The sequence below is a fragment of the Conger conger genome, chromosome 1 (genome assembly GCF_963514075.1).
Source record: "Conger conger chromosome 1, fConCon1.1, whole genome shotgun sequence".
NCBI classification, from domain to species: Eukaryota; Metazoa; Chordata; class Actinopteri; order Anguilliformes; family Congridae; genus Conger; species Conger conger.
In genome coordinates this window covers 15,568,812-15,580,896 of record NC_083760.1, presented here as the reverse complement: position 1 = coordinate 15,580,896, position 12,085 = coordinate 15,568,812, and the positions used below count along the sequence as shown (strand labels likewise).

The following is a 12,085-nucleotide window of genomic DNA, read 5'->3' as shown; positions in this document are numbered from 1 at the left end:
GTCGCCTGTTACGTGTCTGTTTCTCTGCGTGTGTCGGTGTCTGCATATGTGCGTCCCTCTGCATGGGCCCGCCTTGCATATGTGGAGCGCGTACATGTGTGTGTGTGTGTGGGAGGGAGAGGGAGAGAGAGGCTGGAGTATGCGTTTAGCTCATTCTCAGAATTCTGTGCGTCTTTTTACAGTGCTCTTCAGTAACTGTAAAGCTATATGCTCGGAGCACACGGTGAGATTTTTGGTGAAGTGGAGAAGGGCAGTGGCAGCTGCCACTCTCTCACACTTATCAGTCAGCTGCTGCACAGTCACACACAGAATCTGTGCCTGAAATCCAGGACTCACAGGATGTGGCTCTGGTGGTTACCGTGACTTATCAAACTTGATATTTTTCTTCCTGGCTTACTCACTGGGCAGTACAGGACACAGCATAACTGCAGGGCAGGCAGGTGCAGAGGGGCTGGCTCCAGATGCCTCTGCACCTGACCATTTCCCATGAATGAACTGAATTGTGGTGGCCCACCACTGGGGCGGAATGAAGCCGTTTTAATTTGTTTCATTGTAGCTAGGACTCCTCTTTGCCATCTTCCTCACAAGCAATCCAGCTGACATTAACAATTTCAGCTCCAAAACACAGGTTAAATTTCAACACGAAAACGAGGTAATGCTTACAGCATTCTGCACTACATCATGACGTGGTAAAAAATGGATCAAAATGTTCTCCCAGGGGGCATCTGATTGGCTGTTCTCGTCGGCTGTTACCGGGCCTTCTCGTCGGTTCGCCCCGGTAAGCGCGACGATCGCGCTGGCGTTTTCCGTCCTTTCAGAAACGTAATCGCAGTCTGCTCGTGCTCAGAATAACAACCGCACATCACGAGAAGCTGACACAACCCGCTGCATCTGATGAGCCGATCGGCATGAAAATGACACCTTTCACCGCAATTCATATCCAGTTCGGGGCAACTCATGGGCCTATAATGACTTAAATCGGAGTAAATAATTTATACAGAGATTTTGAGGTGCTACGCAGAGGGTAGTGTAAATAATAAATGCATGACAGACAAGTAGCCTCGCATTAACACCTCATGAATACAGCAATGGAAATGAAATCAGCGCAACGCAGTGGACAATAAGAAAGGGCTTAAAATGAGTGGCACAAGTCAGACATTTAAACCTGTGTGTCTATGAGGAGTGGAGATGGAGAAGCACTGCGTTTTGCTGAGAGCGAGGCTTCAGTACGAAGGCTTCGTTTCCCTCTTGGGCCAGAGGGGCCGGCGTTCGGAGAGCAGGCTCGCAGCCACTCTGGTGTGCTCTCGGCCACTTTTAAATTGAGTTTGTGATAACGCCGAGGTTAATCCTGAGCAGTTCTGCCAAGTGTCGTACTTTTAATTATGTGGCCTCCTCCGCCGGCGCGCGGCTCTTTGTGTGCGCGTCGTCCTCGGGGGGTCCCCCCTTTTGTTTCCCGGCCTCCGCCAATCTGCAGTGAGTTTCCCCACCGCCCCTGGAGAGCCGTGTGTTTCAGCAAACCGAGCTGGGCGTAATTAAGGGTGGCCCGCAGGGAGCGCGCCTGGTAACTCCTCCAGAGCAGCCTGCTAAAGAAGGCAGTCCGGTGGGGGGGTGGGGCGGGGGGGTTGAAACACAAGGGAGGGGTTTGTTTGTGTCGTTTTTTTCCGGAAGAGTAAAGGTCAGCTGGACTTTTTTAAGGTTTAAGCCGTCATTCCACTACCCTATGACCTGCAGCACTCTCTCAGGAAAAAGTGCCTATAAGGTTATATAGGTACATAAAACTGTACCCCTAACCAGCAATACATAATTAATTTTCACCTTCTTCGCTTGTAAAATGTACTTATTATTAATAGCCAAATAGAATAGTTCCCTAAGGAACAAAAACATACCTCCACTGTGCATCATTTCTCTGAGTGCACCCCTCTCTGATGTACATTTCTGACTGCCTCTGCTTTACTGTCATTGTGGATGGTGTGCTTACTAGGTAGATTTGCTTTGGGTCGATGGGGTTCTTGGTATGGTCAAGATATGCTGGCCAGATTGCTGCATGGCTTGTGTGTTGCTATAGCAGCTACTGTAAGTATACTCCAGCTTTGAAACATCTTGTTAGTCTGCAGCTGTTTCCTCATACTGTTTGGGTCAGGCTATGTATGATTAAATATACCTTCATAAGTAATGCATAAAACAAATTGTAAACGTGCCAATGAAGTTATCTAATGTTTATGAACATGAACTTACATTAAATATTTAGCCACATTTTTTAAAATTCTTTAGGCTTTTTGCAGATGTTAGCTCACATTATCTTTACAAAGCTCACATTATTTTTTTACATACAATCCATGTATACAGCTGTACATGAAGCAATTAGGTTAAGTACCTTGTTCAACGGCACAACATCAGAGCTCCTCCTCATAACTACAACCTTCAAGTTACATGACCATTTACATTCTCAGACCAATGTACCATTTATTTGTTCAATATCTTAAAAAATCGCAGTCTGGTCCAGTGGCTCTTAGCTAGTGAAAGTCCATATCATCAGCAGTTTCATTATTTCTGTATATAATGTGTATATATAATTTAGCTCGCTGCTACTGGAGCTAATTCATTGGCAGTGCATTGCTAGAAGCACATGCTCATTTCCACCTATATGAACAGTTTATCTGCATGAAGAATATCAGGTTCTAGTCATTTAGCTCATCAGTGCAGTAATGTAGAATATGGACATGCAGCAGCCAAGAGGGGCATGAATGAGGGCAAACTTTATTGTGGGGCAAGGCTTTGCCAGCCTGCATTTACTGGAACCTTTTCTGGAGCCAGACGTACTGTCTCCAGCTAAGAAACGGTCAATGAAGCACAGCCTTATTTTGGAAGGATACTGTGTGTCCTACAAAGCAGGGTTTTTTTGCCTGTATCATCAACCTGCAGAATACTGGGTCTTCCTTATCTCCATCACAGGTGGCATTATGTTCATTTTGTTCAGAGGTTGTTCCTTTACTGCTTTTCTCAGCTAGCTGAGGATGTGGTTCTCTGACGAGGCCCATCCTAATTGTCACTGCTTTTAAGCAAATAGTTTTTAGTGATTCACTCGAGGTCACAGTTTGCCTTTTCCAGAACCCATTTTTATCAGTCGTCAGTGAAGTAGTTCATTTCCTGCTGCCGTTTCATTTTGTCTTGGCAACCAGCAAAGCTGTCACATGATGTATTATGTTTGTCCACCTACAGAAGATAAGCACTTTAACTATCCGTAACCATCTCCATAAGAGGACAGAGGAAGATGCCTTTTGTCAAAGTGCAATGAGGCCACGGACTGCTTACTTGCCTCTCTGTTGAGGAATTAAATTCGCTGATGTTTTGTAGTAACAAACTAGCATTTTAGTTAGGCTCTTTTGCTGACTTGTAGCACAGGAAATGAGAAGTCAGGGCTAGAGTGGTTTCCTGTTCTTTCCCTTCTGTTACTCTGTAAAGCGTCTTTGCGGCAGAAACGTGCTATAGAAATAAAACGTCATTGACTGAGCCCTCTCTTTTGGACGCTGTCTCTCAGGGCCTGATCCTGCACCAGCTGCAGCGCTACAGCCTGGCGGAGAAGATCCTGCGGGACGCGGTGCAGGTGAACTCCACGGCCCACGACGTGTGGAACAGCCTGGGCGAGGTGCTGCAGGCCCAGGGCAACGACGACGCCGCCACCGAGTGCTTCCTGACCGCCCTGGAGCTGGAGGCCAGCAGTCCCATCCTGCCCTTCACCATCATCCCACGGGCCCTGTGAAGGCCCCACCCTTCCCCCTACGTCCCCCTATTCTGTTTACTGGCCCCTGAGGGCGCTTGACCTTTTCACCAGTATTCCCTGTGCCCCCGTGACTGTCCCTCAGGGAAGCGCTGCCCTCCTGCCTGCTCCTCGTGATTACCCCCCCCTCCCTCCTCCTCCCCCGGCCCTGTGTCAGGGCTCTGGGGAAGCCCGTCCTCTGTATCTCCACTGTAATGCTGTGTTACTGTCACCTCCACCCCTCCAAATCTCCCAGACGCGCCAGAGGGGGAAGAAAACGCGCACAAAGGCAACGTTTCTGGCGTAAGCTAACCACTCCGACCCTCGCCCTGTGCCCTGTGCCCTGTGTTCATGTGCCATCTCGTCGCTGTGGTCGTGTCCTCCTACGTGCAGAAATTGTGACATGAAGCTGGAATGGTTCTCTCGCTAGCGATGACGTGTACATGACGGTGTGTGAAGCGGTCTGTGCCAAACCAAACCTTGAGCTGTCGATCGCTGTGTATGTGATTACATTTATTTGGTTCATATATAATTGAACTGTGTAGATACCCAAATTGTCTGTATGGTAAGTCCTTGCATTCCATTTTTCTTTTACTGTGAGTGTCCGTTGTTTATAGTTTAATCAGTGGAACAAAGGGAGGGAGGATGAGCCACAAAATCCTGGAGAAGTTCTGTTATATCTCTGTTAGGGAGGGGCAAAGATGGAGAAATGTTACTAGTTACTGGCTGGAGTTCACCTGTACCGCAGTAGGGTTATTAAAATGTGGGTAAAATTGAGTATAAGTATGTAAAATTGTATGGCGTATCAGAGTGTCCCAGATCATGAAGGGAGCAGGTGGTTGAACCACCACGTGGCCAACATGCACGCGTCTGTAGAAGTAAACCATATAGCACAAGAGGAGAGAACAACCGCTGCTCTTTCTCAGCCATAGCTGAGCTGGAGCAGCAGAACTGAAAGTGGCTGATGAGCCGTCGGTATATGCTGGTGTGTGTGTGTGTGTGTGTGTGTGTGTGAGTGTAATTATGTTTGTGTGTGTGTGTGTGTGTCAGTCAGTCAGTCAGTGAAAGTGAGTGTGTGTGTGTGTGTGTGTGTGTGTGAGAGTGAGTATGATTGTGTGTGTGTGTGTGTGTGTGTCAGTCAGTCAGTCAGTGAGAGAGTGTGTGTGTGTGTGTGTCAGTCAGTCAGTCAGTGAGAGTGAGTGTGTGTGTGTGTGTGTGTGTGCGTGTGCGTGTGCGTGTGCGTGTGCGTGTGCGTGTGCGTGTGCGTGTGCGTGTGCGTGTGCGTGTGCGTGAGAGTGTGAGTATGATTGTCTGTGTGAGTGTGTGAGTGAGCGAGCGAGGTATAATCACTCCCCTAGTTTTGTACCAGCACATTACTTCTTGCTGTTAAAGTCGGTTATGGTGACTCTTTTTTTTACTTGACCAAGAGTGTTTGTTTGTCTGTGTGCGTGCGTGGGTGCGCATGTGTAAATGCATGTGTGTGCGTGAGTTTGTGAGTACCACTGTATGTGTCAGGGTCCGACTACGTGTTTTGTGCCACCAGTATATTTGTTTAGAACGATATTAGCCTCACACTAGGTGACTTGAAAAATGTATTTTGTGTGTGAAACTGCACTACACAGCATTTACATTTGTATATTTTGTTAATGTCCTGCTTTAGCAAAATGTACATTCTTCCGTATATATATATCTCACTTTACAAAATGTGCATCCGTATATATATCTCACTTTACTGTAACTTAGTTCTATTTTATTTTATTTTTTTGTCATTGCCATTGTTTTTCTCTGGACATAATGCAGATTTAAACCTTGGAACAGGGGTGATGCCATGTTCGATATTGAGTTAACTTGGTTCAACAGAGAAATCGTGCATACAATTTTATATATGAACGTTTTAATGAAAGAAAATAATTCGCTCTCAAAAGTAAATGCCAAAAATTATGATCCTTAAACCTATATTGTTTCTGTTCAAGCAAAGATTGTGATTTTTTTTTTTTCATATTATTTTGGACGTGAGTTTTGTGATAATTGCAGATTATTATTTCAAATTGATTATTAGATGTATGTTATTTTAGTAAATTATATTTTACAGTGGATTATGTTACTGAGACGTTCTAGAGCTACGATCGTTATATTTTGTCATGGAGTAGTTCTTACTTGAATTAAAAATAAATGAATCCCGTTAAATGGTGTGGTTACAGAGGATAGGATATTATTGCAGCTGGGTAATTGGCTGTTAGCTTTGTTCATAGATTTGTGGATCTGCACACCATGTAGTATCCTTGCTCTGCCTTTGAATTGTCAGTATGCCAAGGCATCCATTGCATTTTTATGTGTTCATGCAACAGAGATGAAATGGAGACCCGTACAGTCGATTCAGCACAGATCTGTTACTATCCCACTGGAGAATGTATTCTGATGTCAATAAAAAGTGATTGGAATAGACTTTGCCTGTTGTCGTAAATGTCCACTTTCTCAACTGTTCGTGTCGTTTGGAGAGTTGGCACTCAGTCGTGTTGTTTTGCCCTGCTGTAAAACCCAGTTATTCCAGCTTGACTAGCTTGAAAATTGAGCTAGTTAAACTGATCATAAGCTGGTCTAGCGTGGTATGAGCTGGTCAACCAGCTACCAACTGTTTCAAAAGCTATCGTGAGCTGCTGTTTCTTCTTCAGCAGGGTGCACTTAGACTGCAGATTGTGGGGCTCTCTGATGGCTTATTCAGCTAAAGCACTGGTTCTTATTTGCCAGCTTTCATCATTCCGGAATCTCCCTGATTTGTGAGCGAGCCGAATGTTTTGAAACGGTAGGTGATCGATTGAAGAATTCCGGAAATCAAATGCGAATAAACAAACAGGGAAATGCCAGGCCGGGAGAGAAAAACAGAAAATGAATGATATAGGGCCAGTAAAACAAAGCATGACAAACCAAGCAGGAGGGACCAAAGCTTTTCAGATTATTTAATGCACTAAGCCCTGCCTTAAACAAATGAAAGCGCCTTGGCATATCTCTGAGCTCGGTAAATCCCAGAGCGACGCGAGAACGGTGTTCTGTAATTGAAAATTTATAGAACTGATTTAGCGGGAGGTTATTAAGAATATTGAGACTGCCGCGGCGGAGCTGGCCGTTATTAAGGTTGGCCGTCCCTGACGGAGCGCTGTCTGCTCGTTGTCATGCAGCGGGAGTGCAGCATTGTGTCGCTGTGGAGGGGGTAAGACCCACAGCGCTAATACTGTCTCACCGTCTTCTCACAATGGCGCAACTAACTTATCGCCTGCAATCGTCTATCTTTCTGTCTATCTTACGCCCAACCCCACCCCCCAAAGGAAGAAGAAAATAAAACAGTTGTCAGGGGTCGTTAACCTTCAGAAGAAGACTCTGCAGAAAACTGTAGCTTTTTCCAGCAGCAGAGAGGCACATGGTTGTTGGGATCTTTCCCCCCATATGTTTCAGCAATACTTTGGTAGCCTATATGCCTCCAAATTGAAGCCAAGTGTATTGTGACTGGAGCGGCAGTTTAGTATAATGGGTAAGGAACTGGGCTTAACCTAAAGATTCCAGGTTCAATTCCCAGGTAGGACACAGCACACTCTTGTGCAAGGTACTTAACTGCTTCTGAATTGCTTCTGTATATATGAATATATGATTGAATAGGCTACTATGTAAAAATGCAAACGCTGTGTAAGTCCCCTGAGATATATTTTTTGCAATAGCAGGTGTACACCCTGGCAGTAAGCATTTTCTCAGGAGTGCTGTTCAAATCCTGCCCTGGCATTTTAAAGGCACGTTGAGACACGTGTGCATACATACAAAACGCACACCCATAATCTTCCCCAGGAGTGGTTTGTGGGTCTGTTCTCGTAAGGTGAGTTTTTGGGGACGTCTCCGATGGAGAAGGAGATAGAAACTAGGCCTTGGGATTGCAGGCCCAGAACAGCCTGCACCGTTGTCCTCGTTTGACTGACTCACGTGTTCCTCTGAGCATGGCACGCCCCCACTGCTCTCCTTCCACGGCACCGTCAGGGGAAGCTGCTGTGCTCCGGAACGTTCTCTCGAGGAAATTACACCAAGGATCAGATCTATTAAAGGCAGTCCTAATGATATCCATCTGTCTCTCGGTTTTTTTCCTCTCCAATGCTTGGTCATTTATCCTGCTGGTTAGGACGTGGATGGGATTCCAGGCACCGGCAGATTAACCCGCCGCTTGCCTTTTCTCTCACTGCCGCAATGTAAAATGCCACGTAAGGTCAGATATTCCAATTTGGCAGTTTTGTCATTAGTTGTCCGTTGACGTTTTCTCAACTGTACTGATCCTCCATGTACAGCTCCTTGGTCTTTTGAGGAGAATGATGGGTGAAAGGTATTTTTTTTTTTAAGTGGGATAAATTGATTTGCCAGTGTTAAATCCAAAATAAATTTTTGGTGAATTCAATTAGATTAAATCCTCAAGTTTTTTCATAAATATTGATGAAAGTTAATCCCACTGTGTGCAATATAGCTGTAATTTATATGAGGTCGATGAGATAGGCAGCGTATGATGGATGGGGAGTGAGAGAGGTCACTGGGACCCTTGTCCCTTTTGCACCTGTCCTCCCATGCTCCTATGACTAATAACCACTGACCAGGGCCGTGACTACCATCCAGGACACAGAGGTCATTTCCTCTGTATTTTCTTCCATGTACAAGCCTGTTCAGACTAATGTAGACAGATACAGCATTTACAGCCTAAAATGCATCCTCAGAAATGAACAAATGAATGAAAGGGAGAAACTCCTCACCCCAAACACGCAGAGTCTCTTGGCCTCAGTACTTTTTAGGTTCTGGTCACGCCCCTGCTTCTAACAATAGTGGGTTTGGGGACTACCCTGCCCGGTTCTGGCTGCTTCCCTTCTGCCCAGCCCGCCCGCTTCCGTCAGCCTCCACTCTGTCCTCCTCTCCATCCATGCGCTACGCTAGCGCTAATGCGGCAGACCGTTCCACTCTAGCAAACGCTCCCGAACAGCGCAGTCCCTCGGACACGAGGCCAGCCAATTATAGCTTTCCACAGCACCGCTGAATGGGGTTAGCGCTGACTCCGTGTCAGACTGGTCCAAAGCCAGGCCCTTTAAACGGATGCATTAGGATACTGAAAAAGAAGGAGGCCAGATGCACTTCTTTTTTTTCCCTCAGGTTCCAGAAACTGCTCTCATGTCAGTACAGTTTACTTGGCATCATTTATTTATCTCAGCTCCCCTTGCTTTCTCGATTTAAAATAAGACATTATTAGTTAGTTTTTTTTACATGGAGAATCTGGGGAACTGATTCTCCTTGTTATCGCAGGCTGACATCGTCAGACCCAGACATAGGCAAAGAAACATACGGTACCTGTGCTCAGAGCATGTCTTTGGGTGCTTAAAAAATGCTTTTGAATACTTTAGATGTGCAACACTGGAAACTGTCAAATTGAGAGTTCTGTTCTGCCATCAAGCATGTGATGGGATCCCTAGAGGGGCGCTGACTGAGATTTATAATTCAGAAGTCCTCTCTACTTGAATGGCAGCATATGTACCATCCTAAGGGAATTGCCTTCCAGTTAACAACCCCCATTGAACAGTGTTCAGCTTCCCTCTTTTGTACTCGGATGTGCTTTGAGATGCAAAAACGATTTGACACAGGAACAGAACTTCTCGTATTTACATATGGCAGTGCTCTGTCAGAAATGCCCTCTACTCAGTGGGATACGCTGTGTGTGCACTATTTGGCTTGGCTTGGTTTGGCTGCTATCCCAATGGCTTTCTCCAAACACAGATGAGCCTATGTGACCTTTCGCTTTTCTAAAAATTAGAGTTTGTGTTAAAAAAAGAAGCATATTTTCCACTTTCAGCATATTCTCCACTTTCTTCTACACATAATTTTGGGTAGACTAAAAACAGATGAATGAATATCCTGCTGTTTGTTTTGTCTCCGTCTTTGTGGGTCAGTTTATAGCACAAGGTCTGAGCTGCTACTCTCGTTTTCCTCTGTGTATTAATGACCCCCCTCGTGTTCACTGATTCTGCACAGATGGTGCACTACAGAGAAAGGTGCATTGCAGTGCCTGCACTGGTTCAGTGAGGGAAAGAACCTCACTGAATAAATTATTAACATTAGCAAGCTGGCCACTTTGAAAATGTATTACTGACACACAATTATGGAAGCAATCTGACTGCTTGTGAAATATTCAAAAGGCATCTAGCTTGTTGAAAATCTCTCTCTCTCTCTCTCTCTCTCTCTCTCTGACACACAAACAAACAAACACACACACAGTCCATTTCCCTGACCTGCATCAATTCTGCAGCACTGTCATGGCAACCCAAAAGAGGTATGTGCTATTACAGAGGAATGCTGGACTGGACAATATCCGCCTGGACATTTTATTGATTGACTTCTTATTACCAGTACAGCGTTCATCCATTTGCGTTCTTCTTTGTATAATAATAATAATAATAATAATAATAATAATAATAATAATAATAATAATAATGTAAAACTGTTACAATGTAAAACTATTTTCATTGCAACAAAATACTCAACAATGTATAAGTGAAGGAAAGAGCACGAGTGAAGGAGAAAAGGGCTTGGCTCATAGAATTTCTAATGTGTTATACTGTAAACAAGGCAAATATATTGAGGCGTGTTTCGTCCTTCTGATTGCATTAGCGTCTCTCTGCCGTTGCTCCGTGTCGGTGCATGCCAAAGACTACAGGCCCTCCACAGTGCAGGGCTATCACAGACACTGCACCACGGGCTTACGTAACCTGCTAACTGACAGACACCCCCCACACAAACACAGCGCAGCGCAGAATAACAAGAACAATCCTCTTCTTCTCTGCTGCACAGCTCAAGCAAACTCAAGGACTGAATTTGTAAATATTATTTTTTAAAGGGGGAACGTATTTTAAGCACAAAAAAATCTCACAGAAAATAGAGCGCATCCCTTGGATGTGGAAAATCCTTCCCGCCAATGCTAACTACGCAGCAGCTGTCAGCAGCGCAGGGCTTACTTTGCCCGTTGGGCTCCGCCCACTGCTGCTCCTGTTACGTAAGGTCCAGTGTGTTCCATCCTTTTCCTTTCAGCTCAGAGACGGTGAGGAGAGTAGCGTTCTCCTCCGACTGTGTGCACTAGGGCCTGTTTCCACCTGCCGACCGGAGTCTGCTCTGTCGGAGATTTGAAGTTCCTTGCCCTAGTGTTTTCTCAAAACACTAGTAAAGTCCTTCCAAATGTCTACATTATTAAAAAAACAAAACAAAAAAAAAAACAGGTTAGAAACAAGAGTCAATCGTTGCCGATGTGTGCAAATTCCCGGTTTGTTATTTTACTCAATTAACGTAAGAAAGAAACAGCACGCTCGTGGTTTTTTGTCGTCTTATAATAAGCTTGACAGGCAATCACTCTTCAAGCTTTGACGAGGATAGTTTCCTGGTCTCATTTGCTGCTAAATGTACTTACTGCCTTATTATAATATGTCTGTCCCGGCTATTGATGTTCCTTAGATTAAGTTTCTTTTTAATTCGATTTTTTTTTTTTTTTTGCAAATGCACCAGGGAGTGCTTGTTTGGTTTGCTACTGAGCTGAGAATCATCAACTGGTTTTACTCGAGTTGGTTATTACAGGTATGTGTGGCTTAACAATTATTTGTTTTTATGAATGTTTTTTCTTTTTTTTTTTCCTTCCGTACTTTTCCAGTGACTGCCCCAACACTAGCGCCTGCGAGCATTAGAATAAACAAACGCATACATGACTCTATTTTCTTCCCTTGACGCTGAAAGAGACATGTCCCCCTGCGAGCAGCATGCCTGGCTACTCTGCAGGTACCCCGCCATGTTATCCCAGTCAAGCAGTTGACAGTGACAGTGATGGCCAGCAGACCCAGCCTGGAGCGTTCCCCGTCAAACCTCAGCGTGTGGAGGGAATGCAGGTCGATATATCTCCCAGTGGATTCTCAGAGCGCAGACTGGGAGTTTTATCACGGTGCACAATTCAGGTGATAAATCCCCACCACCACCAGCCACTGCAAGCCCCTTCCCTGCTCTCCGGTACCCACCCCTGGGGGAGCAGGGACCAGAGATCCCAGTCATAGAGACCGCCATCATAAAAAGAACATCACAGCAGCAGAAACACAACCATGCAATATTTATATATTCACCTTTCAATTCTTTGTTGGTATATAGGCTAGTTGTCAACTATGGTTATTACAGCAAAGAATGCACCTATTGTTCTTCTTTAGTCTATTCTCAGAATGGTACTGTGTGTGTGACACCACAACATCAGATGAAACAGTTATTCAAAATGCTCTAAATGGGATCTCTATG

General features: G+C 45.0%; 1 protein-coding gene across 4 annotated transcripts in view; it reads left to right on the top strand.

The window, feature by feature from the left end:
* The window catches only part of ttc7b (tetratricopeptide repeat domain 7B), a 62,107-nt gene extending 55,905 nt beyond the window's left edge, over positions 1-6,202 (top strand). For all 4 annotated transcript variants that reach the window (XM_061246368.1, XM_061246359.1, XM_061246350.1 and 1 more), the window contains one exon: positions 3,539-6,202. In XM_061246368.1, the coding sequence (XP_061102352.1) occupies positions 3,539-3,760 (222 nt within the window). In that variant the 3' untranslated portion in view covers positions 3,761-6,202. The remainder of the gene's footprint in view (positions 1-3,538) is intronic.
* The last annotated feature ends 5,883 nt before the right edge of the window (positions 6,203-12,085 follow it).